The sequence below is a fragment of the Sardina pilchardus genome, chromosome 16, assembly GCF_963854185.1.
Source record: "Sardina pilchardus chromosome 16, fSarPil1.1, whole genome shotgun sequence".
Lineage (NCBI taxonomy): Eukaryota > Metazoa > Chordata > Actinopteri > Clupeiformes > Clupeidae > Sardina > Sardina pilchardus.
In genome coordinates, this window is record NC_085009.1 from 19,969,021 (window position 1) to 19,996,662 (window position 27,642).

Sequence of the window (27,642 nt, forward strand, 5' to 3'; positions counted from 1 at the left end):
ATTGTGTAGAGGATAGTATAGTGAAAATTTAAAAAGAAGGATATCAAATTATGCTGTCAGGGGACTGAAGAGCCAGAAGAACTCATTGTATCTCATACTGGTGACAATTTTCAAATGAAACAGAAGAGAATGTTCACACATTATGATGATCATCATTTAGCATACACATTTTTTTGCAAGCACACAACATATTGATTAAAGTACAACATAGATTCATATTGTAAAATGAGAGCATCGTTGATAATCCAATAAAGGATTTCAACAGCAGCATAATAACATCCTGTTGTGTTATTATTATTATTAAATGATAACAGTAATAAAATTAATACATTTGCACTCACCTCAGTGTGTCAGCTGCAGCTTGTCTGTATTCTGTATGAAGGTCTGGTTGCGGGACCTTTCAGTCTGCCTGTCTTTGATCTGTGAGCAAGTTTAAAGGAGCATTGAAATCCATAGGGAGTTGCTTTATAAGGAAATATTGTGGTGGCCTTATCTTCCTCTTAGACAAAAAGCTATCATGAGTTATCAAGGAACATGCAAAGGTTGCTGGCTCTGTGATGTCATTCGCTTCAACAAATAACTGCACTGTGTCTAAACCCCGGGTGATTCTAGAATCAGACCTCTAGGGGAGTTGTACCCCTAGTGAGTACAGTAGCTGACTGTGACTGTCAACCCCAGAAAATGGGCCTACCAAGTCCACTCGAGTTTAAAGACCTTTCAGATAGGCCTACATTAACCAGCCAAAGCTGATTGAGCAATGATCTTATTACAAGTGGATACACATGTTGGTGGGGTAAGTCCAGGGCTTTAGTGGAGGCTAAATGCAAATGAACAGTTGATCCGCCTCTGAAATTTCAGAAGTGGAGTTTACCCACCTCTTATTAGAGTGTATCCTCCTCTCAAAATAGTTTATTCATCAATTGCAACTTTCAACATTAAAAAATAACACTGTATGATCCAGATTCACAATATGTACACTCATCAACACTTTAGGAACCATTTAAAACCATTGTTATAAACACTGGACTATGACCTCCATCATCATCACACATGGAATGCCCTTTTAAAAAATCTGATACTGCATGGCACAATCCACCTTATACAGAATTCCTACTTTACCCACCTCTTATTTTACCACTACATCCCTGAGGCTGATACTGTCCCATCTACCCATTTGAAAGAGCTGCATTGTCATGAATAGTGCTTTGTCTTAAATTCAGACAGATTGTCAGTATAATGGTATTCTGTGAGTGAGTGAGTGTGTGTGTGTGTGTGTGTGTGTGTGTGTGTGTGTGTGTGTGTGTGTGTGTGTGTGTGTGTGTGTGTGTGTGTGTGTGTGTGTTCTGAATTGTTTTTGATGGTGTATAATTTCCTGCAAAAAACATGAGACACATCAGACTGTGAAAACATGAAACATGAAAACATGATCAGACTGTTGCATTTCTACAACTGAATAAGGCAATGCATATAGGCTATGCTTTTAAAATAATTTATTTTGAGGGGACCATACATTTAGCATTACAGACAAGAGTTAAATTAACAGAGTATGATTATTTTGCTCTGTTAATTATTCTGTCATGATTAAAACACTATATTTTTTAATGAATACTCATCTCCTTTATAATTTAAAAAGCCATAATGATGTTTGTCTTTCAAATAGACCAATTCAAGTATTTCATCTTCATACGCATACAGTAGTCATCAGAGCACATATTGCAGACATTACAGTGCAAATTTGGGCATCTGCAGTTTCCCCAGACAGAGCAGTTTGCAGACCTCGTTGCATTCTGGGCCATGTTGTCCCTCCAGGAACAGATTGATGCCTCTCTGATGGAAGTTGGAGGTCCTGCTCGGGGGCTTCCGTAGGGTGTGGATCTGGGGGTCAGTGAGGTATGTCAGCCCTTTACCGTCCTCTGACACCCAACCTGCATGGGTAAAGAATCAAATGACACATTTAAACATTATGGGAAGGGGAATAGACCTCTTTTACAGCAGCCATTTTGACAAGTGTTAACAATTACGCTAATGAAGTCTCTGTTCAATTTTAAGTATAGCAGAATCAAAACATCAGTGTAATCAAAGTAATGCTTGGGCCTGCCATATATTGTATGTCAAAATGGTTGCTGTGAAAAAGGTCCCATGGTTCACCTCAGTGTAGGTAAGGATATAGGATACAGGAGCATTTCATGCTCTAAATCCAAGTGGTGAGCACGCATTTGAAGTAAACTCAGGACAACACTTTCATGTTGTCGTCTATAAATATAATTATATATTCAAATATTACAAATGATCAGTTCAAGCATAATCCCAACTTATTCAAATCAAACCAACAGTGGGCATTTTGTTTATCTGCTTACCTTGGAGGTCCACAACAACCTCCTCGTTTCTGGAGAACTCATAAGTAAAGTGGCCAAAGGCAATACCATACTCAAAAGCCTTATATTTCCTGATGACTTTTCTCGTGTTGTTGGTGAGCTTGCTGAAAGTCCCCAGCATGTATGGTTCTGCTGTCACACAGCCAATGATGGTGTCTCTTTCTAAAATCTGGAAAGTCAATGAGAAATATTTACTTCCTCTATTCATTACAATAAAACATAGCTTTTTGAAATTTGAGCCACTCAATGTTAAAAAAACAACCATCAACCGACAATGTCAGGCCACAACTAGCTCACCTTCAACTGACAGGACCCTGTCACAGGCCACAACCTCAACAAGCGGTATTCAGACAGTGAACCACACTATCACTTTATAGTGTGTATAGTGTATTTTTAAGTATATTTTTGTTGCTGTTGTTTTTTGCCTTTATGCAGATATAGTGATGCGCGCTTCAGCCCATTACCCGCGGATATCCGCGGGTTTACCCGCGGGTCGGGCGGATTTGGGTAGGCCTAGTAGTTTTTTCTAAATATTGCGGGTGGGTCGGGTCAAAAAAGTAAAAATGCACATTTCTCACTTGGTAACTTCCGACATATTAGGTGGCGATGCGCCTGCAATACACAGGAGGTGTGGTCGAGTGCAAAACATAATTTATCCTAGATTCAGCACCCAATGCGCCATGCGTGACTGACTGAAAAAAGTCAATCGCGCATTCGCTACTTTATGGACATGGAGCCTATGATCTGGGATATCGAAGGTTGTGCACAATGCGAGAACACCTTGCTTCTGTCATGAATAAACAGCTGTGCTTGTTAAATGCTTGGCAGTGTTTCACGCAAAAGTATAGGCTATCCTATGAAGTTGCAAGGGGAAATATGAATGGAAACGTGTTATGTCCATGAAGATGAGATTTAACACTGGCTATGTCTAGGCTGCAGATTATGGTGTGGAAGAGCGCAGATTGTCAAAATGACCGATTATTGTAACCCGCTGTTGTGCTCATGTGGGAGAATTAGGCTAATTAAGCTACGAAAGACGTTAGGTGCGCTTTTTCCTTTCCGCGGGTCGGGTCAGATTTGGGTCACAATTCGAACATATTTTTGCAGATTGGGCGGGGCGGTTTGGATCTCCTGAAGAGTCGGGTTGGGGCGGGTTTTAAAAAAAGCCCACCCGCGCATCACTATGCAGATAGGACAGTTGAGAGTGACATGAAACTAGAAGGGGAGAGATAGGGGTGGGATCTGGTTCGATTCTGACCACCAATCACAAGCAATTGCACCCGTCGGGATGCTATCAATGGTGCAACAGTTCCCCCCAGCCTAGTCTAGATAATGCCTCTTGGATGCAAAGTAGCATTGCAGCTAGAACATGGTTAAGACAGGCCTAGCAGAGAGCCGATCCCTGGTACTCACCAGCAGGACTTCAGAAGGGATGAAGAAGATCTGCGCTGTGATGCTCTTTTCGTACAACCTCTTATTGAACTCAGTCACATAGAACTGAGCCGTCATCTGCCTTTCCACATCGTTGAGGTGGTCATGGACGGTCACATCAAAATTGTAATACTGCTTTCCCACATAACTAATTGACAAAGAGATAGAAAATGTTCAACATATATATGGGAAATGTTGTTGATTTTCAAGTAAGGTAGCTGGAAGTGGCATACTGTATGTGCCTTTTGAAGATTGAAGATGCTTCGTCCAGTACGTAAGTCCAAAATAAAGTTCAGTCAAAGTGTGTAAAAGGAGGAGACCACACACAGGGACGAGATGATATAAAAAATTTATTAAAACCGCTGACAAAATCTCACAGGCCATGAAACAAAAATTATCAAAGGTTTTGGCCTAGCCCATCATCAGTGTTCCCCAGAAACTTGGAACACTAATAATGGGCTAAGCCCAAAACTTTTGTTAAGTTTTGTTTCTTCCTTTTTCATACTTTGACTGTTCTTCAAGTTAGACATTAAAATGTCTCACATTGTCTCCTGCAACAAGTGTGATGGGTCGTGAACATCTCAAACTATGTTAATTAATAGATACGTGATGTTATCATGTGGTTCAAACTTTACAGTTTTATTTTAGTATCATACTCACCTGCCCAAGAGTTCTTCCTGGTGAAGGAACTGAACCTGGAATGCTTTCCGTTGTGTGCCTTCCTTCAGATAGTCACCGATGTATAGATTTGTCTCACGGCCAGTCCACAAGCCAGTGGTCTTCGAAAACTTTAGTAAAAGTGCACCTGGAAAGAGACCATAGCTTTTAAGTTAAGCATACTTTTATAAGTATACTAATTCTAGTTAATAATATTACATAACACATTCAATGATGTGTCAAAAGAGATTCATGGAAAAATTGCCATGTATATTCATTATGTGAGCATATAGCGCAATTACAGTTAGAAAGCAGTGCTTGAGTAAATTAAATAGTCAAATTTGAGTTACAGTGACACAAACTTTTAGATGAGTAGAACCATACCATAGGCTTTATTGTTAGGTAAGGCCAGAATTGTCTTCTTCGGTAGTCTGTTGATCAGGCATTCGTGGCACACCCCTGCAAGTAGTGCATTGTAATCTTGCCGTGTCAGAATATCACTCAACACACCCATCTCAACAAGGTGTGGAGGGAAGCATTTCTTACAAGTGACATTTCCAATAGACTGCTGACTGCTATTTGAAGAGATTTCTTTCTTTGGCTTTGTGACATCTTGGGTAAAGACTGAACGAGGAAGAGGATCCAAAATGTCTGCCTCAATCTCAGAACTGTCCTTACTACTCTTCTGGGGACCACCATGATCAGGTTTTGTATGATGTTTTTGTGAAGGGTCAGTAGCTTCACAAATTTTCCCAGTGTTTGCTGGGACATCTTCACGTCTTCTTGTGAAGCCACTATCACTATTAAATGACGATCCTTTATCAAGGGAAGGCACTTTTTGCCAGGAAGACGTTGACCCAAAGCTACTACTCAAAGAACTAGAAAAAGATACCTCATTGTGTCCTTGCGCTAACCCTCTGAAACCTGTTGATGTATGGTTTAGGTTCAACCTATCTGGCTCATCTTCCTCTGTTTCCGTGTTTTGGTCAGAAATCATTTTTGGAATTGTAGCAGACACAGCTCTAGTTTTGCCTTTGTTGCCCTCTCTACCTCTTTGCCCTGATGAAATAGATCCTGCTGTGGACTCCTGGCACTTTTTACCACTGTCATCTTGGTTTGTTGGAATATCATTGCCTCCGACAACCTCTTGGCCTTCATCAATTGATGATCCTGTAGCAAGAGAAGGAATTTTCTGCCATGATGACCCAGAGCTACTGCTTAAAGAACTAGAACAATACCTCTCTTTGTTGCCTTGATTTGCTTCTTTGAAATTCTGTGATGTGTGGCTGATATTCTCAAAATTCAGATCATCTTCTTCTGTTTCTATGCTGCTTTGATCAGGCATAGTCTTTGTTATAGTCTTTCCAGGTGCAAGTATTGTACCATCTTTGTCGCCCTTTCCACCTCTTTGCTTAGACAAATGGGAAAGCATTGAAGGACCTGGAGATGTTTCATCACCCGTGTTTGTTGGGATATCTTTGCCTTGTCCAATCTTAGAACTATTATCAGCAGACGATTCTGTGTCAAGAGAAGGCACTTTCTGCCAAGATGACAGTGAGCCAAAGCTACTGCTCAAAGAACTAGAGGAAGACCTCTCTTTAATGCCTTGGGTAGTTCCTTTGGGAATACGGATGTTCAAGTTTGGCATATCTGTCTCATCTTCTTCTGTCTCTATGCTTCTTTGGTCCAGTATTGTCTTTGTAGCACTTTGTTTGGACAGAGGTGTACGGTGGCTCTTGTTGCGCTCTCTCTCTGCTCTGACATGAGAAGTGAACTGTGACGGAGGGAAGACATTTGATGCATCTCTTCTACCTTTGTCTTCGTTCTCACGTCCAGGTTTGGCTATGGAGGCCGCAGATGAGCCAAGCACCAGAGAATCTAACAAGATTGACGAGTCATCGCCGTCACTCTCCGTGGGACAACTTGAGTCAACCTGGCCTTTTGGAGCATTTGGTGTATGATTACTGTTCCCACTGATGCTCATCATGTTGCCCCATGAGGACCCTAAGCTACTACTGAGCAAGCCAGAAGAGAACTTTGCTTCCTTCTTCCCATCTGGTTGCATCTCATTGCTGGTTGCTGTATCTACAGCTCCTTGATTTCCAGGTAAATGGGCAGATTGTCTCGTTGACGACCGATAGGATGGAGTAATGTCATTCGTCACATCCTGTTGGACACCAGATGGTCCTTTGTCTACTTGGCTCTCCGTGTTGCATTCTGTGTTAGCCATTTCAGTGGCTGTTCCAAAAGATGTGATACAGATTCCAGATGACGTCTCCAATTCTGCATTATCGTGTCTGTGGCAATTTGCTTTAAAAGACTCACAAACAGAATGGTGATGTTGCTGAAATTTCTTCATGACCTTAGCAAAGTCATCCAGGGTGAAGACGACTATTTTATCCTCTGCCGCCCTGTAGGTGTCTGGGATGAAAGATCCTGGGTCAGAATTCACAAATGGCTCCACCTTCAGCAGTGACTTAACTTTTTGCACCAACCGCATGATCTCTCTGCACAATTTTTCCTTATCAGCACTCTCTGTGAAGCAGTAAGTGTAATAAGTTGTAGATGCTTCCCGACAAACTTGAGTAGTTTCTGCCACTAGGCTGTAAGGGCTACCAAGCCACTTATGGATGACTGCTAATGCATAAGCTGCTTTCACGAATGTATGTAATTCCTGTTTGCTAGTCACCACATCCTCTTCAGTTTTAGTAAGCAGACCGATTTCAAATGCCTCTTTCGCTTGGGTCAGATAAGTGGCTTTCTCTGCTGGCGGACACTCTGTTGAGAAACTATATGACAGAAGGCAAGTCCCTTGGGCAACCTGGAGAAAGCGTAAAACACAACATTTAACACAAGACCCTTTAATTTGACATATTTCATTTAAAACTGAGAAAAGAAACATAGATGTTTTTAATTCATTGAGCTAATGGGCCCTATAGAGTGGCAAGACCTCTGTATCTCACATGTATCACAACCAAAAAATAAACTGATCAACAAACAAGATTCAACACTAAATGTTGTTTGGTAAAACAAAATGTTGACATAAAAACGTATCACATTGCACTTTCTGCTTTCTGCTTTCTTTTTCTTCTGGTTAGACGCAAACTGCATTTCGTTGTCTTTTTACTTGTACTGTGGACAATGACAATAAAGTTGAATCTAATCTCAACAACAACCTTGGCTCAACAACTTTGTGTCAAAGGTTTCAAAGGCCAAAAAGTCAAAAGGGGGGTGGCCATCAGAAGCCACTGGATCTATGGATTGCGTTAAAGGTTGGGTACGGAATTCGCAAAACGGCCGGCAGATTTTGAATACATACAACCTCAAGTCCCGCCCTCCATGCACCAACGAAAATTATGCGCGAGAGCGAGCCAGGCTAAATGAAATGCCAGCCTGGCGTCTACAGCACTATGAGCTCTAGTCTCCATACAATCGCCCACATCAACTTCCCCAATTACATTCTTTATTCACCTCCAAAGGGTTGTAGGTAATAGTTCCACAAATCAGACAAGGTAGATGATTTTATAGCCATTATGGTAAAAGCACCTTAGTCTACCAGCCCTTTCGTTCGGAAATTCTAAAACAACGATGCATTTTAATACATCAAAATAACATTTGATATAGGCTACCTTACATCTTTCAGTAGCCATAGGTGTGTATATTTGAATAGAATGGTTTGGTTCTTACCAGGGCGTTTATCTTCTGAAATATCCGAGTTTAGTGCTGGCCCGCTGGTTCGCCTATTCCACTGTAGCTCCAAGCGGTTAAGTTTCGATTTCATGTTTACAACACTCTTCGAGTCACGGTAAAATGTAATTTTTGCTACATAGCTTATTTATTGCGTGGGTGATTGAGTTTCCGTAGGTAGGCTATCCGCTGCCTTACGATGTATAGAAATGAAGTGACACATACAATTTGAGGGGAACATTGTGGGACGTGTAGCAGGCCTAGTTAGTTTCGTTTCACTTTCAGCACTGACTCGCGGTCAGCTTTCGTGCTATGTGCACGAACGGGTCGCGCGTGCGGGGGGGGGGGGGGAGGAGGAAGAGGAAGACCGTTAGATTGACAAATGAGCTGTGAAATGATGGTATGAGGTTTAGAATTCTATTGGCTGGAGTTTTTCGAGCCCTGCCCGTTCTGCAGATGATTGACATGTTTAACTTCCATTTCAGTACTTCCAACTCAGTGGCTGTAAGTGGGTTAGGAATAGGATTTCAAGTGATTTTGCAAAAATGACCAAAAAAGCTCATTCCATACCCTACCTTTAAATTTACCAAACAGTTATTTGTTTGCCTTCGGTTCATTGTTAACATTTTGTATCACACAATTTAGAAGGAAAAGCTCAATGAAAACTAGTCTGCCTTGAATTGTTGAACATTTTTGCCAAAGTTGCACACATTGCAGGACAATGAAGTGTACACAGTCCGCACAACTCTGTGTGTTGACCGTCCCACCACTATAGTAGAGGGTCAAAGAGACTACACTCACCACGTTCGTTAGCACATAAAGTGAGGCATATTGACTGTAGACCACAGCCATTTTAGCTGCCTCAGCTGCAGAAAGTAGACGATGTTGGATTTTTCCAAGGAAAGACTGTGAGACAGACACACACACACACACACACACACACACACACACACACACACACACACACACACACACACACACATATAAGTAAGGAAAGACCACAAACTCATGTTGTTGTATTTCAATTAAACACATAGTTGTGAGAAACACATAGTTGTGAGATGAAAGCTATGGTGAGCATTCATGCACAACTGACATAAATACATACAGTACAGTATTCTACTCATCCTTATATCTCACCATATGAGTGTCTTCACTTGTCCTAAACCTGTGGAAGTCCTTGTCATCCATGGATACCAGTATGTTTGCAAGGATACCCAGTGATGTTCCAATTCCCTGCAATTCAGTTTCAATTTCAGTGTCAGTGTTGTCAGTTAGATGTAGAGATATATCTACACATTTACTGTGTGCTACTGTGTAATTGGAGACCACAGCCATATTTGGCACTGCTAAAATACTCTAAAGAACATGTCCTGTCCATGTCAGTGAAACATGGCCACGGAAAAGTCAGAATAGGTGTGTGACCCTTGTGTGTAAACATGCTTCAGTACCCAGTGGTATTCATTCAGGCCATACTAAATGTAAAATAAATAAAACAAATAGTATATAACACACACAAAGCAGTACCAGTTAGATAATAGGAAAAGGTGTGGAATAATGTCCATTGAGAGTGTCCCCCAAACTGGCTTCACCTCTCAGGAATGTGAGCATTTCTTTACCTTTTTATCAGGCTGAGGAAGAGCGTAAAACCCAGCCAAGGAAGCACAAATCAATTCTGCTGACTCAAACCAAAGCCCTGAAAAGAGAAATCGAAACACCACTAAAAATCACTCTTTCAAAAGTGAAAAAAATCAAATCAAGACTGTGGGTACCACACACATGTACTGTATGTGCACACACACACACATACACACATACACACACACATACCCAGCTTCTGAAGAACTTGCCCACGAACTTGCACACTCACAGCCTGTACAAGAATTCGATCAGTGTCGGTGTGATACTTCCAGCATCCTAGTCAGTGATGAGAAAAAAAACAAAACACATTTAGCGAAACTAAACGGAAAACAGGAAAGCTAATTAAACTCTGAATCTATGTTTGGCTCATTAACAGGTGACCTCACCTGTTGATCCACTGTTCCTTATTAGATTGCCAAGAATGTACTCCACCTTCTGTAGCTTACCTGCCGGTTAAAGACAAATTAAATTAAAGTGTATGACTCAGCCTTACCCTCCATATACTACCTGTATCATATTAATCTAGGCAGTCAAAATGTTAAAGCAGACAACTTTACATTTAAAAGACAAATTTTAAAGTTTAAGTTCTATTTCTATTTTAATTACATGAAAACAGAAAAAGGATAATAAAAAAAGTTCAGATACAAGACATAAAAACCCTTGCCATCAAAACCAACACATTGACTGTGCAGTTGGTTTTAAAGTGCATGGCACACAGAATGCCTGCACTAATGTGTCTATAACAATATACTATTGTTATAGACCCTTTCAACAACATAAACAAACATTTGTGTTCCTGCACAGCATAATATGCTCAAGTCTGATTTGTTGTTATTTCAAAGTATCTGCATTGGTTTTGAACGTTTCAACCTGCAAATCCTGAAATATATAGACTGAACAGATCGAAAGGGTCTATACACTGAACTCACCTGTGCTGAAGTAGACCCGAGCTTGTCGAATGACCACCTGCGGAGCGATAGGTGTGCCCGGGTAGCGCTGATGCAACTTTCTGGTGATCCTCAGAAGCTGTCGAGAGTCGTCTGTCCAGTACAGGAAACGGTCAACCAGGAAGATGGCAGAGGCTGCCCAGAGAGGCTGCCCAGCCAAGATGGCTGCCTTCAAGTAGGCCTACAAAATATAAAGGCACATACTCCTTATGAATATAAAGGTGAAGATGCACATGTAATCTAAATGTATGCCGAATCCCTTTCAATATAGTTATGGAATTATTAGTGCAGCAAGGTGTAACAATGTACATCAAATAAGTCATACACATGTTCACTTCTTGGTTCTTGGGATGCTATATAGAACCATGGAGGCTTTAAAGAACCCCTAGGGGGTTGATGAACTCTTCAAAATGGTTTAGAGAACCATTTAGGGGTGCCATATATGAAGAGTGTAGTTACATATGTATATGTAGAATATGACACATGCACAGTGTTGAAAGTACCAGCAGTTGGAACAAGTTTTCACTGATGATGTCCTTAAGGTTGACCTTGTCCTTCGAGGTCAAGGAATGCTTGTACTGCCATTTCTCGGGCACAAATGGCCATTTCATGTCCGCAGCCTCCTGCAGCAGTATGACCAGTTCATCAGATAGGGTCTCTAGATGGGATATAGTCGTCATCATCATCATCATCATCATCATCAACAACTTTATATTGCCAGACTCACAGTCCGTTCAGAAGACACAGACAACACAGGTATGACATAAAACATACCTAAATCAATCAATCAATCAATCAATCAATAAGAATTACTGTTCTAATAGCTCTGCGCTGTGGACTGGTTTTCTGACCTCTGCATGTAGTGAAGTCCTGTAGTGAGTCCACGGTGGCCTCCACGGCGCCTTTTTCCACACATGCGTGACACTCCCCCAATATGTCTGTCACCGTGTGACTGTTCATATTTGACTATCGATAACACTGTTTTAAACAGTCAGACTGTAGGCTACATGATTGACATGAAGCGCTGCGCTATGTGCGCGACACACAGTTAGCCATCCCTAGGCTACTGTCATTGTAGGCTACTCGACGTTAGATAGGCTAATTTTGAGTAGCCAAGCCTAGACTATCAGTTTGTCTATATTACGACACTTCTTTTTTTTAACTCGGCGAGTTTGTTTGCTGGTCGCGTCAAGGAACAACTCCCAAGTTGTAGCTCACCAATTCGTACACACACAAAAACGCAAATGGGACAAATAGAGACTTAGCGCAATCAAAGTGCAATAGTGAAACTTCCTTGTGTAAACATGTACGAAATAGAAGCTACAGATTCCTGGTAGGCTAGTAACTCTTCATTGGCTATATGTCCTCAATTTCATTGGCTCAGGAAAAAGTGAAGGCGTTGTGGTGGTTGCTTGAGACGTGAGCCGAAAATCGGGAAATCCGAAATGACATCATAACTTCATGACATCATTTGGGATTGCCGAATTTCAGACATTGTGGTAACTTTGGAGGGCTGTAATAGAATACAAGATCGCCTTCAATTTGTATCATTTACCTTGATAACACAATCTAATAAATGTGCACTATGCCCCAGATTTGGCGGGCTATCAAAGAAAAAAAATAAAATAATAGAATAGAATAGAATAGAATAGAATAGAATAGAATAGAATAGAATAGAATAGAAAATAATCTACAAACGCATGGGCAACGAAATAAAGTGTGTACAATATTATTTTGCGAATTGATCTGCAACCTTTCTAATTGTGTCCCATGTTGAATCACCTACATTTCTCCTTACGACCACAGGGAGGCGCAATAATCCATAGATTGTAGGATAGTAGTCTATGCATGGCATGAGAATTTCGGTAGATAACCACGCAGAGAGTCAGACTTTTGATAACCACTGATGCTCTTAGGATAGGCTACAGGTTGTATAAGGACTTAGGCCGTGATTATGTGAGGCTCTATCGGACATAAGGATTAGGAGTGTTCGTTTTAACACAGTGTGCCAATTAAATTAGGCTACAACATCATGTAATTACAAAGTTTGGAACAAGTTATGCATGACTTTCCTTGGAATTGAAGATAGTCGGGCTACAGTAAACCACAGGCTATTTTATACTCTACTACGACATATAGGCCTATGCAGCATGGTCACCTGCAAATAACCTACTACCCCTCATAACGTAGCCTTATAGGCCAGTCAATCTAGCTCAAAAAAGGGCCAAAAATGAAACTAATTGCAATAGTAATGGTTCATATGTTTTTATTGATCCTTAAACCCTCCTGCATCACATATTAAAAATCTACCCATTTATATTTAGTGGAACATACGTTTTTTCAAGGTCAAAGGTAGCAATTTCCAATGCATTTTGCCGTTGGGATTTACTACAGGTGAAATGGGTTAAACTATAGATATCAACTTGAAACTTTCACAGTTGTCTACTCACATTAGGGCAAAGATTTTTTGTATTGCAAATTTTCTGAAATGTGATGTTTAGATATGCAAATGAGACCAGTTTTAGTTAAATATGCAATCATTTGCATATATTTCTAGAAAACTAAATCTGAACAATAGGTACAGTCAGCTTCAAAATAATTGCTGCATTTTTCTTAGCCTATATATTGGATACCAAAAGCCTATGCAAAGGGAATATTAGAGTATCTAGTAGCCTATCTCAATGCATGCCAAGTCACATAAGGAAGATTGACCTTTAGACAACATATCAAGTGATGGGATGCATTGAGATGCTTCCATCATAGCCTACCTTATCATTGACAATCATTTGTTCTATAATGTAGGCTACTTCCATTGAAACGCATTGATTTTGACTTGACTTGATATCCTCATTTCTGAGGTGATATGAAGTGATATCTAATATTCCCTTTGTATTTTGGCTTTTGGTATCCCTCTTCCTTGGGATCACAAAAAACTTGGAATGATTAGGCTACTATTGCAATTAGTTATTTAAATGTCAAACGCTAGATTGACTGGCCTATATGCCTACTGGCCTCAATGCCCTGAACAAGGGATTCCGAGTGTGTGTGTGTGTGTGTGTGTGTGTGTGTGTGTGTGTGTGTGTGTGTGTGTGTGTGTGTGTGTGTGTGCGTGCGCGCGGGGGGTGGCCCGTAACTCTTATATTAATTGATTAAATTATAAATGCGTTATCTGAAACGTTTTTGTCATTTTCTTTTCACTGGTCCTTCCGATGCTGTGTAAACTGATCCATTTAACCTACATATAGAGATCTAGGCAACCAGCTGTCCTACACTACAGGAAGCTCCTCCCCTGCTTGTTGTTGAAAGCTACTAGCTTGCAATGAAATGATGCTACAGAAGTCTTGTATATTCATACTGTACGTCTAGGAAGTAGCTGCTGCGTAGCATCTAGCAGGCTTATGAATCAGACGACCACGTGTGTGGACTGTGTGGTGCCATCGTTCGTTCGCCACTGTCATCAGAGGACACCGGGAACACATATTGTCGCCCGTCGTCTCTTTGTTCAGGTGAGGAAGCATCCCGTTTATGTTCGTTTTGGTCAATGGATTAAACCAACAAATAGTGCGGTTAGATCCATCGCCCGCGTATCGCAGACGTTATTTGTTAGAGGAAGGCAAATTGGCATTAAGATTAATTAAGTGCACTACATGATGGACAGCTATATAGCACAGTGCCCTCATTGTTTGTGGTTCTTTTTAGACTGGACACCGTCAAGAGCAATAGGCTGTCTGTTGTTCTCATCTGTCAAAGGAAGCATAACGTTGCTAGATTTGATACAATTAGGAAGACTAGTATCTAGCCCGAGAATTGATTCAAATAAAGATTTCGGTACGTTAAGGCTAGCAACGTTACTCTTCGGTGTAACATAGTTTCACGTTGCAAGTTACAAGTTTGGCGCTCTTGCGGCTGCCATCTGTTATCTTGAAGCAGTCTGAGGTCTACGACTGAGCCTAATGGTGGGCCTATAGGCTATCTGTCACTGTCAGTGTTATGAAATAGCCATCGTGTACTGTAGGCCTATGCTGTATGTAGGCAGTTTCCTAAAAGGTGCCTACCTCGAAACCGATGTAGGTTAATGTCAATAAAATGGTGGCAGTAGCACATGGTGACGTGCGTGTAATGACAGATTGAACAGCGCTGCCGCAGTCTCCATTCATGCCAGACACGCTGGCACAGTAAAGTCGCTGGTAGCCTACTAACGGGGGCAGGACGAACTCGTGTGATGAAACAGTGCTGTCGCGGCCTTCAGATAGGTTAACAGTCTACTAGAGCAATCTCTGACATGACAGCCGCAATCAGAGCTATTGGCAGATTTGCCACTTTTATTGCATCTGAATGCCTTCCGTCCGTATACAGTAGGCCTACACATGGAGTAGGCAAGCAAGGCACGACTAGGCAACCCATCAAAACAAAGATCCTGTTCTGCTTCGTTTAGCCTCAAGGCCAAATCATGGAGAGGCAAAACAACTGTGAAGTTGGGGTGTCAGCCAGGCATGTGGCGTACGCCCAAGCAATTCTTTATTTTCGTGGCTTTAAGAAACAAGTTTGTTTGCCTACCTTTAATATGAAGTCTAATAGTTAAATTGAAGCCAAGATCGAGCTATGCAGAAGGAGATGCCAAGAGGTTTGTTTTTCTACAGAAAAAAAAACAAAAACTAAAAAAGTCAAATTTTCACATGCGTGTGTGTGCTTTGCCTTATTATGTCCAAGACCTAAAAAGAGCAACCAGGTTTTGATTTGCTGTTGTTTGTTCTTTGCTTTATGCTGGGAGCATCAGTTCAGTCTTTCGACATACACACACACACACACCCCCCCCAGCAAAATCACGTTGAAAAGTCGTTGAAAAGACGTCTTGTCAAGTCGTCGAAACAACGGCCCAGTTTGGTTTAAAAGTGAAAGGTTAGATGACGTCTTTTCATGGTCGTTGAAAAGACGTCTATGGAAAGACGCCTTTTCAACGTTTAAATTTGGTTGAAACCACGTCTTGTTTAGGTGCTGCCATGGACCTATTTTCAACCAGAATTTTGCTGTTATATATTAATTTATAAGCCTATATTATCCTATTATAGGCTTTTAAATAATGTGCATTAAGCACTTACTAACTTTACCATTACCCATACTATTGCTGTTAAAATAAGCCTATATTATCCTATTATAGGCTTTTAAAATGTGCATTAAGCATTTTCATTTACCAACTTAACCATCTAGATGATAAATACATAATCTAATAGGCCTACATTACAATAGCAAGCTAGGCGTAAACAAACAGTCAAACAAACGTTATCCATTTCATTGTAATTTTATTTAATTCTTGAAGTCTCCGCCACCGGACCGTCCAGGTGCATCATGTTTAAGATGATCTGCCTCAGCTCTCCCGATGTCACGGTCAGCCTTGTTGCTCCATTTTTCACCGCAGCTGAAATGACAGGAAACGTTTTCATTAACAGTGTTTCCCATACATTGAGTAATCTGTGGCGGGCCGCCACGAAATAATGTTCTATGTTGTACGATTGAAATTATTTTTAAATCATGTTATCAATTGAATCACTTTCATTGAGCTGCGCGCACGCAGCTTTTTCTTTGCCCGAATGAAACCACTGCCTCTGCATGTGCATTTAACAAAAACGATTGTTGAAGGATTGTTGTTGCCACATACGGCGAGCTAAACTGCTATTAATTCTGCTTAACATGCGGCGCAAATGTGTTCAAAACGGCGGCATTCAAGTGAACTTTTGCTAACGTCTCACAACGTAGCCCACATTAGGGATACTAAACTAAGTTATGCATTCGAGCCGTATCTCTAAGCGTTAGAATAGTGTAACGAAGAGACTCTTGTGTGGTCTCAACCGCTGACCGGCCCGCTGGCCGGTGAAGTACCCGATCCAACGCTGCCTCCACAGCAGCTTACGAGGAAAACCCCCTGACTGGGAAGCGACAATCAGTCCTCACTCCTACATCCCCGGCCTTAGCTAGCGTCTCCTAACCCTCTCTGGCTTCACCGCGGGCAGCCCTGAACACGCAGGTGTTATCAATTACAATGTACAATTCCAATTCACATTGATTTCCCCCATAGATCCGCCCCCACACAAGAGTCTCTTCGTTGACACTATTCTAACGCTTGGAGATACAGCTCGAATGCATAACTTAGTTTAGTCTCCCTAATGTAGGCTACGTTGTGAGACGTTAGCAGAGTTAACTTGAATGCAGCAGTACGGTGTACATTTTAAGGACCGTACAGCAGCCGTTTTGAACACATTTGCGCAGCCTGTTAAGCAGAATTAATAGCAGTTTAGCTCGCGCGAGTCTCCTCGTTACGTTTGGATGTCGAATTTAGCATGCTAACAGGTACTTTTCTCTTCCGCTGTCGTGAATGAACAGCTGACAGCGCGGCCGCATTTAGAAGGCGTCACGACGTGATTATTTCTGAGATTCTGATATGTTTTCAAAACTGGAATTTATTGTGCATACGTCATGGTTGAAAACTTATCAGAATCTCAGAAATAATTACGTCTGCAGTCGTCTTAAAACGGCTACATCAAGTCAAACCAGACCGACATAAAAAAAAAAACACACCTCCAAAGTGTAGTTTTAGGTTGTTTTGGATAGAAGCGTCTGCTGATTGACTAAATTACCAAATGCGGGGGGGGGGAAGGAAAATGTATAGCACACTAAAGTATAGGGAAATATAAATGTATTTCACTCACAGCATTAAGGGCCCTGTTGGTTGTGGTTAGCGGAGGGAGGTCCCAGGAAGAGGCCACGTTCTGTACCCTTCCCATTTCTTCAGCTGATAGGTTTGATTCCACCTCCAGCGTGAAGATGGAGAGCATGAAAGAGATACATAATGGTTAGACAGTGTGTTAAAAGTTTATAGAATCATAATAGTGGGTCCACCAGTTGACTCCTCAGTTTTTCTAAAATCATTATAAAATCAAAGACCCACAGTCTTTTGGGGGCAACACACAAACAACAACAAAACAAAATAAAAACACAACATAACATCAAACATTAGTATTTTCTATGTAAACATACAAGCCTGATTGTTTCTCTAATGTCCAGGTCTGCACAGTCCTCCAGGTTTACTGTAGCCGTGTCTGGGCTCCCACGAAGCAGTATGGACAACCACATCACAGAGTCCAGACAAGCAGGGTCCTCCATGAAGGAAAGAGTGCCCCACAATTCTCCCAGCCACAATGAACATATCACTGAGAAAGGGAGAAGCTGAGGGGACCAAATGACCAGGCTCTCCTTCAAAGTGGTGTAACAATGGTGTTTGCTGTTTAAAAAAAAAAAAGACAAAAAAGCAAAGTTAGAATAAAACAACTTTGCTTGCTACAACACTTAGAAATAATAAAATTCAGTACATAGTGAACCGTACACTGTTCAGATTCTTCAAAGTCATCCAGCAGTTACTTTAGCTTAGAATAATGGCTTCAAACACATTTTGAGACAGAACTTGAAATAATAGATGAAAATGGTTTTACGTAAAGTTTTTTTTTTTACCCTGAGTAGCATTCACCATCTGACAGTACTAGCAGTTGCAGTTCTGGAAGTTGATGGTAGATCTTCCAGGGACACACTTAAGAGTTGATGTGCTGAGAAGACAAATGAGCAAAGGCTTTAGAAAAAGCAACAGTTACACAGAAAAATGACAGGAATCCCAGACCTCAAAAGCAGCGTCTAGTAAAAACACGCTGGAAGTGTCACTTCTTACATAACCAATTTCCAAAAATAATCATTAAACACAAACCCATCAGAACTTATTGACACAGTCTATAACACAGGAGGAAGAGGGAGACACACACACAGACCAGGAAACCAGGGGACAGTCCAACAAGGGGGTACATAGCTTCGGCGCTACAATACAATCACATAAACACACAACTAGTTTCCCCTACCTTTCACTTTAAAATACCAACATATTGCACAACCTGGGCATCTGAGCCTCGACAATGTTGACCACTCTGTTACTACTCTGTGCCAAATGACAGTCAATAAATAGATAGATATTACTATCATTATTATTCATAATAATAATAATAATAACAACAACAACAATAACACTATTAACATGCTGCACAACTGGTCAACAGGTTCTCCACGTCTGGTAATGATGACTGCTTGCTATGAACCATAAACAATAAATGGAGAGTGGGCCTAATAGCGATTCTGGTATTTAAAATAGTTCTGTTGGCAACAAGTACAAGTTGTTGCTACCAAAATGCTACAACAAAAATGAAGTGGATAACAGCGCGCTGCTTGTCTACTCTAGTCTAGTGTATCTAGCAGGACGGTGGAGAGATATCCATGGTTACAAAGGACTCTTCGGGACGGGTAGATCTAGCCGCGAAAAAAATTCAAATTTTCGCGCTACCTTTGTGAACGTTCTAAGCAGGTCCACGAAATCATGCGTGTTGCAATCAGGTTCCTAACTTCCTACGTTACCACAAACGGCCCTAAATTGTGTTGAATAGATCAGACAGAAAATACTTTCCTTTCATAGAGATAACGGGACCTAACAGCAATTACAAACGGGTTTCAAGTCCGACTACATTATCAGCGGTAGAGTGAATTAACACAGAAGAATTTCTCCACTCAAGTAAAACTAGCCCAGGACAGGTTAAGTTAGCATGGTAACATACAGATCCTCGATTACTCCGCTGTCCGCTTTAATCATCTCTGATAGCACTGTTGATGGTGTTCAGAGCATTCGTCTCGTTTTGGCAAAACTGACTCTCGATCAAAATGTTACATTTCTACTTCCTAAATCATAGGCATAAACTCACTTACCTCAGTAGCAGGTTCCATCTTCACGCTTCAACGGCTTCAACTGACTGTGTGTTTCAAACAAAGTTCGAAATGGGCTCGGCTACGGCTTCCCGCCTCCGTTCCTCTTGTACATGCGCAGAGTTCACTCCTGTCTCCTTTACGTGAACATTTATGTGATTTTTTTTTTTTATCAGAATTTTAATTACTCATTATTTCAATGACTGATTTTTTTCCATCTGAATTTTTCCTCTGATTTTTTTCTTCAGAGGGGAGAAGGCTAAAAACAGAGTTGTCCGTCCATATCAACTGTTGCCATGAGTAAACAAACAAAAGTCACACACGCAGTTAACGGCAGCCAAGATGGCGGCGGCGGATTTGGGCAATCCCCGGGGGGGAAAGATGGTCGACAGGAACGATAATGTAGTCCTAGGTAGACTATAACTGATAATTTACATCAGGATTTAATTAGTTGATATGTGGTCTGAAAAAGGACGTGCTAAAGACGTCTTTCCTTAGACCAAAATGGGCCGGCCAAAACAAGACCATTATTCTACGTCTAATTTTGGTTGAAATCAGGGCCATGACGGACCGACGGGATTTAGCCCAAATATCAACGTTGAAATGACGTCGTGTGCTGGGGGGGACACACCAGTTATTAGGGTCACAAAGGAGCTCCTGTTCAAGCCAGCTTCAGAGTATTCTGATGGAGTAGGCTTTTTTGGTCACTCTGTTGACATAACATAGTCAAGAGGGAGATGGGATTGTACTGTAGCTGCCCTGTTTGTGTGTGTGTGTGCGCCCGTGCCCAAAGTGTACATTTTGTGAGTGTTTCATTGGACGAAGATGTCGGGGTGTTTTCTTGGAGGATGTATCTTGTTCACTTGAGTGTTGCAGCATATTGCTTTTTTTGTGCAAATTTGGACAAACAGGATTCTCAAGGACTTTCATGTACTGTAGTTTCTTTTAGACACAAATTGCATATTATAAACATGTTATTTATTTACAGTTTACAATTAGTCTGACCAACTTTTTGAATTTGTTCACTGTTCAATTAATTGTAGTGTTGTTTTTGATGATTTGTATGGCGTTTTGGACAAAGATGTTTGCTAAATAGCAGAACCATAACCATAGCATGACCATAACAATAACATATGACATAATGACTAACACTACCATATTTGCAAAATACTCTGCTTAGGCACTGATGAGCTTCCACATTCATCTCTGGAATTTTGAGGTCAGAGGCCCCTGGCCCTGATATGCATTAGCCTTTACATGTGATTTTGTTTATTCACCACCTGGCAACTTGACATTTTAGAACCTTACATTGATTCTACATTATACTTGAATCTTCTGTTGGAGTGTTCAAAACTCCCTTTCTTAAGGGTTAATGGCAATACTAATAATTGCTTAACCTAAACGTTGCCACCACGACTTGAACTGCAATAAGACACACTTCCAATTAACCAATTAAAAAAGGGTAAATGTCAAATGAAATTAAAGCCGCAGTCAACAAGGGTAAAATGAAAGGATGCATGATGGGCTGGTACTACTTTTAACACGGAGTCATTGGGATTCATTCTAAGAGTTTGACACAATGCTTAGCCTGCATTTTAGGTGTAGTTGTCAGAAATCACACATTTGAAACTGCATTTTCGTAGTGTGCAGTAGTGCAAGGTTTTTTTGGCAACCATGTGTCAGGCTTCACCAGTGAGATTTAGGTTGAAGAATCGGACACAGACAAAGTGAGCCGTGGGGGCATATCAACTGCACTGATCAGAATTGTCACCATTAAGTGCCAGCACAGAGAAGGAATGAGCCATATCATTCCACAGGAAGGAAAATAAGGATGTGACTGCACTCTCATGGGTGTGGGTGTAACAAAGGAACAGATTCAAGCCTCAGCATGAAGTTGCAGGGAATGAAAACAATGAATTTCATTTCATTTCTTTTTTTGGTTCCTGTTCCAGTTTTCCAAGGCCTAATAAAGGTTAATCCAAGGTTAATAACATTCATTTGAAAATGGCATTGCCTTTACAAATTGATTCATTCCCGATGGCACAATGCTGTTTGCTTAAAGCCAAAATCAAAGCACACTGGATATCAAGGCTAACTGTTAAAAACACTGTCTGGATTCAGCTGTGGGCCGAGATTTGAAAGTAGGCAATTAGCCTATATAATATTCAAAAATGTCTGATAACTTCAGGTGCAGAAAATGTCCTTGCTTTGAAGCCCTGTAACAGTCTAACCTGTGTGTGTTGCACCCAACTGCATGGCATGCCTAGTGTGATTTTAGTTACCTCCGTCAAGGAGGTTATGTTTTCATCAGGGTTTGTTTGCATGTTTGTTTGTTTGTTTGTCTATTTGTTAGCAAGATAACTCAAAAAGTTATGGATGGATTTCGATTCAATTTTCAGGGAAGGTCTGAAATGACCCAAGGAAGAAATGATTAAAGTTATTTATGAGTTGGATCCTTAATGTTGTGTCCTTAAATAGCCTACAGGCTGAGGTCTGCACTCTCTGAGTGCTTTTCTAGTGGGTGGTGGGAACAAATAGGATCTTGTGAAAAGCAGCTGTTCTCAACCAACTCAACCTCCAACCCATACTCACTCAAGCGTGCACGCACATAAACACACTCTCACACACACACACACACGCACAAACACACACACACACACACACACACACACACACACATACTAATAGACACAACATACATATTCATGTCCCACAGACTCACACCACTCATCCACATACAGAAGATTTTATTTATAGGGAAATTATGGCCACAGTTAGAGTTATTGGGTGTTATACTGTATGGTGACTTTGCAGGGAAGTTGAGGCCTTTCTATGATGCCTTCTGTCGTCCTTTGCTCATTACGGATGGTTGATTTTCTGACTGCTCTGCAGCTGTTGCAATCAATGGCAAGTGGTCTTCTCTGACCTTAAGTGCCCCATCAAACCAAAGAGGAAAACACACACACACACACACACACACACACACACACACACACACACACACACACACACACACCTTCACAAACCCATTCAGGCTATTTTCTATAGGCTGTTGCTTCCATGTGTAGCCAAGCCATCCCCCGCTGTCGTTTCACTGACGTTAGACCAGCACGTTGTCGAGACCTTCATAGGTAAAAACATACATGTGAGTAAAAAAAGAGGAAATCATAATGTGTGGATTTGCCTCTAATATGGTTGTGATGTGAGGTATTAGTTGAGGGGCAAAATCAGCAGCGGTAATAGACTGACTCATGTGAGTGACACAGAAGTAGCGTTGGAAATACAGTAAGAGCAACAGTCAAGTAGTTGTAGGAGCATTAGTAGTGCTTTAGCATTTAATAGCATTGATAGGATTACAACAGTAGTAGTAATTGTATCGTTAATCGTTAATCACCATCTAAATGGGACTCGTTCTATTGGTAGTGTCAGCCCTGGGTTCTAAGCTAATAATGGGGGACTTACTTTATAAGACGGTACTTTGGTTATATTTTTTTGGTTCGGAACAAACGTTAACTCTGGTGGCAAACTTACCAGAATTTTCCACTGGGTCAGCATGACCTGGAGTAACACTGACTTTCCATTTGCATCTGTTAGCCAACACACCCTTAGGTGTGTTTTGTGCCCAGTATTCATATTTCCTAGGAACTGGCAGGTTGCAGCCTGTGACTGTTGTGGGTTACGTATAATTCTCTTGCATGTGGAGGCTTATATTGTGTGTGGTGTGTGTGTGTGTGGTGTGTGTGTGTGTATGTGTGTGGTGTGTGTGTGATGTGTGTACGTGTTGATGTCTCCCAGGCGACAGGCATTCATGATAGAAAGGGTCTGGGAGCCAGGAGAAGGGAGGGGAAAAGGCCTTCATGACATCAGAAAGAGTGACCTGCAGACAGGTCACTGGACATTGGCTGTCATTGGACGGACACGTGCGTCAGGGAGAAAGCCCCACTGTTATCGTATTGCTCTTTCGGTCAGTGTGACGCATCTAGTGAAGTCGTGAAGCCCACAGACACCTGAGTCGGGCCATGTGTCATGTTTCCCTTTCAGTGAAATACTGAATATTATAGCACCAGTCTTTGATACGGGAAATGAAGGAGACAGACATTCTCAGAAGACAGGAAGTATAGTCAAATATCTTGGCTGGTGTTGCTATTAAACTTTTTGTCAGATGTTGTTGCTAGTAGCCTTGTTGTCCAGTAAGAAGACAAAAAAAAACACCTTTTATTTTGTGCCTCTATGGAAATCAAATCCATGACCATAACCTTGCCGTAACAGTAGGCCACCCGTAGCAGCAGTTTATGCACATTTTCATCCATATTAACTTCAGAAAAAACAGAACAGAGCCCAAATGGGGGGTGTTAGCAAGACAGGAAGTTGTAACAGCTGTAATGAATGCAGCCTCTGACTCTGTGTGTTCGGGTGTATTAGCTTGTGCATGCAGGTTGGAACGTGTCCCTCCCCCTCTCCCTCCAACCCCCTTCCTTTTATAGAAACCCAAACACCAAAGCTGCCGTGTTGACTCTTCTATGGTAGCCCACAGCACAGATAGTTAACCAAAGGGAGAGTGACTCTTGACTAGTCTCTAATGTTTCTTGCGTATCGAAATGATCGCTTAGGAATGGAATAGTATCGCTGAGGAGGTGCTTTTTCTGGGCATTTTAAGAGCTTCTACGGTAGGACATAAGATCAACTATATTTGTATTTGTTAACAAGCTGTGTTGTTGTTTTGACTCCGTTATGTCAACGTGTGTTTGTGTTTAATCAACTTTGCATCACACAACACATAACAACTCAGTTAGAGCAACAAGATGGCTGTCAGCAGATTTACCAGTGAAACATTTTGGAGTGTATGTGTGTGTGTGTAGTGTGTGCTACTTCTATTTCTCTGAAGGCCGGTGTTTGTGTGTCTCAGAGTATTTGACATTGCTATGAGGAGTGTGTGTGTGTGTGTGTTGTTTGCACCTATGTGTTAAGGTGACTTTGCGAAGGACGCCCCTTTTTCATGGTCCTTATAAAGTGGTCGTTATCTGGGATTCACTTGCTGGAGTGACACAAATGAGATAAGGGAACTCTTTTTGTTTGCAAGGATGTCTCTCTGCCTCTCTGAATTTTCGCCTTTAGGTAACATTCCATTCGTTGTGAATCGGAAGGCAAATACACCCGTGCTAGTAGTGAGACTGTGAGACAAGTTTGTACAGGTCTCTCTTAATTTGTGGTTGGATTTGAATGTTTGATGGTTTTTTTCCCCCTCTCTTTCTAGTGGCGTCGGCAAAATTTGGCAAGATGACTGACGAGGGTGCTCCCAAAGACCGGTAAGGATTTTCAATCGATAATTGATCAGTTAATCAATAGGCCTGTCAGTCAGTTAGTCAATCTGTGATTCTGATAGCTAAAAAGCAGTTTAGCTATGCCATTTTGTAAGCCTAAGAAGACATGTGTTTAGTTTCAATGTTTTTTTTATTTGTTTTGACTGATAAAAAAAAGACCAAGCAAAACAAAACACCTATACAATGTACAGTTTGCAAACTGTTTATAGTTTCTTTCCAATTGCTAACACACCAAAATAAAATGCACAGTGCAGTTAAATGCACTGAACATGGTTATCTGCATAAGACACTGCAACACATGTTTGCCATTTCAAATCACTGCCATTCAAAATGAAATTTGTGCTCTTGAAAGTGTGTGCCATTTAGTGCAAACATTTGATTTTGATGATGATGTAGTTTTGGTTACGATACATTGTCAGGATATATGAGGTATTTTGCAGTTTGGGTGTGGGGTTTTGAAAATTGTATTCTCTTTCTTTTTTTAATAAAAACCAACCTATGTGGTTAAATTGTGTTTCAGCAATTGGGAAAAAATGGTAATAGCTTAATGGCATTGTGGTAACAATATCAGAGTGGACGTTAAAACTAAAGTGTATTGTACTGTACCACTTAAACAGGGAATTTTCTTCTCTGTCAGACAAACATGGCGGCCAAGACCCCAAGCAATTACATCCTTAAAGGGAAAAGTTTCTAAACTCAAACACGTTCAAGCTAATGAGGGTGTCAGTCAGTCGGTTGTCTGTTGTCTGTTTTTTAGCCATGGCAAGCTGAAAAGCATCAGCAGCACACACACACACACACACACACACACACACACACACACACACACACTCAAATTGGGGTGTGTTAAACCCAACATGTCACTTCTGTCTGCAGGGGATGTCTCGTGGGCGTCATTTTCTTTATCTTGGGTCTGGGGACACTCCTGCCCTGGAACTTCTTCATGACTGCCTCACAGGTAAGTCCGCACCTCTGTGGCAACAAACACACAAACAAACAAACAAACATAAACAAACAAACAGGGAACAAATGAGATCCAGCTGGTGCATTTGAATTCGAGCTGTTGCTTGTTGTTATACTGTGTTCCATTGTGCTCGAAACTTGAAAAATGACCTCCAACTCAGAAAAGTGGCATTAAAGTAAAGGGCTACTCAAGTCGGGATTACAAACTGGGAAATACGGACAATATCTATGTATGCCGAGTCATCAGAATTTACTTCACAGCAATATGGCGACGCATGTAGTGAACTGTGTGTGTGTGTGTGTGTGTGTGTGTGTGTTTTCTCGAGTGCGAGAGAAGGCAACATGTACAGTGTGTGTGTGAAATTGTTAGTGAGATGCAAAGTGTAGAGCTTCATTGCCTGGTAGCTAACTACCTCGCAGAAGGGTTTAAACGATCAGTTACTCTTGGTAATGGGACCTCTCCAAGATTTGTCCCTTCTGGTATCACAAAACACCCAGAATGTGACGTTGTGCCTGCAGTTAGTGCAGCTCCTTAATTACATTTTTCTTTTTTTTATTTCACACTTTTCACAAATTTCACAATTTCAACTTGACTCTAATCTTTTAACTTAACTCCCGGAAGAAGGCATGTAGCCGAAACACGTCGGAGTTTTTAGAGGGTTAATATGACCAAGCCATAACAATATAGGCTTTTTAAACTTTTTCAACCGAGAGTGCCTTGGAGTTTCTTTGTTTGTTGGCCTTCAGTATCCCATCCAAAGAGCACCTCAAACTTAAGCAAACTTTTGAGTCCAGGAAGCGCTCCTCTACCCCTATTTTGTGACTCTAATCAGTGTTGATTGCAACCATCTGTGCTAAGAGTTTTTTTTGTGATAGTATTGCAAATCCTATGAAAGAGTCACTTGTCCCATTTAGATCTGAGGCAAGCTACATCACATTACATTTGCCTGACACATTTACTGTAGTGTGTGTGTGTGTGTGTGTGTGTGTGTGGTGCAGGGGTATTAAGGGAGAGGAGGAGGGAGTGGGGTGGGGTGGAGTCGAGTGGGGTGCTGTGCTACTCAGATTAAGTTGACTTTTGTTGCCCTTGGGGGTCAGGTATTTTCTAAATCCTTATCATGTGCGAGGACCCCTACTGTGGTCATTCAAGCTGTCTCCTGACATGCCTGAACAGGTGGGGTGTGCAGGGGGTTCGGAGACATGTGACAATGATTTTAATCTCACAGGACTTGGATTAAAACAAGTGCTTTAAAGGTTTTACGTTTTCATTAGGCCACGAGGGACTTTTAAGGCCAATGTGAACTATTGCAAAGTGACCTCGAGGTGTAGTCAGTCGAATCATATTAAGTCATTTATGATGCGTAGCTTAATAAGTTAGTCATGCATGACATTGTTAACATTTCAAAGGAAAGTTCTGTTAGCTAACATAATAGTTAATGTATTAATGAATGTATTAACATAAGTTAGTGTATTAATACATATTAAATCCAGAAGCTGGTACTTTATTAATGTCAACTACCACATGTAGTTAATTTTAATAAATGTCACCTCTAATGTGAAGCTAATTAAAGGTGCTCTGAGCAATGTTACACGGTTTCTAATCTAAATCATGTTTTTGTCACATACTGCAAACATCACCTCACCATTTGCTAGCTGTCTGTGTCCTGAATACACTGTACAAAAACATGGTTCCTGTGGACAACCCAGGTTCCAAAAATGGCAATGAAAACAACTTGATCCAGCCTCAACCATAAAAATCTCAATTGCACGGCAGGGAGGGGGAGGGAGTAGCCAGCTAGTGTTGTTTGAACGTCAACAGAAGTGACGTTGCAC

At 41.2% G+C, this 27,642-nt stretch overlaps 2 protein-coding genes and 1 long non-coding RNA gene across 5 annotated transcripts in view; 1 reads left to right on the forward strand and 2 right to left on the reverse strand.

Moving 5' to 3' along the window:
* Positions 1-1,505: 1,505 nt before the first annotated feature.
* alpk1 (alpha-kinase 1) lies at positions 1,506-11,892 on the reverse strand. Its single transcript, XM_062515760.1, has 13 exons — positions 11,590-11,892; positions 11,242-11,396; positions 10,721-10,919; positions 10,178-10,237; positions 9,981-10,067; positions 9,770-9,846; positions 9,291-9,386; positions 8,952-9,056; positions 4,848-7,284; positions 4,467-4,611; positions 3,789-3,954; positions 2,358-2,544; positions 1,506-1,925 (listed from the first exon to the last, which is right to left on the reverse strand). The coding sequence occupies exons 1-13, from the start codon at positions 11,696-11,698 to the stop codon at positions 1,723-1,725; spliced, it is 4,026 nt and encodes a 1,341-aa protein (XP_062371744.1). The 5' UTR covers positions 11,699-11,892; the 3' UTR covers positions 1,506-1,722.
* Positions 11,893-14,103: 2,211 nt separating this feature from the next.
* The window catches only part of LOC134059393 (equilibrative nucleoside transporter 2), a 30,095-nt gene continuing 16,556 nt past the window's right edge, over positions 14,104-27,642 (forward strand). The window contains exons 1-3 of one of the 3 annotated variants that reach the window (XM_062515762.1): positions 14,104-14,244; positions 24,780-24,831; positions 25,723-25,804. In XM_062515762.1, coding sequence (XP_062371746.1) covers positions 24,803-24,831; positions 25,723-25,804 — 111 coding nt within the window. In that variant the 5' untranslated portion in view covers positions 14,104-14,244; positions 24,780-24,802. Of the gene's footprint in view, positions 14,245-24,058; positions 24,193-24,580; positions 24,641-24,779; positions 24,832-25,722; positions 25,805-27,642 lie in introns of those variants that run through there. The other 2 variants (XM_062515763.1, XM_062515761.1) reach the window with 2 other exon arrangements.
* On the reverse strand, positions 16,019-19,769 carry LOC134059394 (uncharacterized). Its single transcript, XR_009935044.1, has 5 exons — positions 19,529-19,769; positions 18,242-18,333; positions 17,771-18,014; positions 17,443-17,544; positions 16,019-16,154 (listed from the first exon to the last, which is right to left on the reverse strand). It is a non-coding gene; the product is annotated as an uncharacterized LOC134059394 (long non-coding RNA).

Bases quoted from the DNA above. Each gene is read 5' to 3' on its own strand.
- alpk1 (XM_062515760.1), bottom strand. From the start codon at position 11,698: ATGAACAGTCACACGGTGACAGACATATTGGGGGAGTGTCACGCATGT. The intron at 9,057-9,290 runs GTGAGATATAAG...TCTGTCTCACAG, and splicing joins CAAGTGAAGACACTCATATG to TCTTTCCTTGGAAAAATCCA. The intron at 2,545-3,788 runs GTGAGTACCAGG...TTGACTTTCCAG, and splicing joins TCCCTTCTGAAGTCCTGCTG to ATTTTAGAAAGAGACACCAT.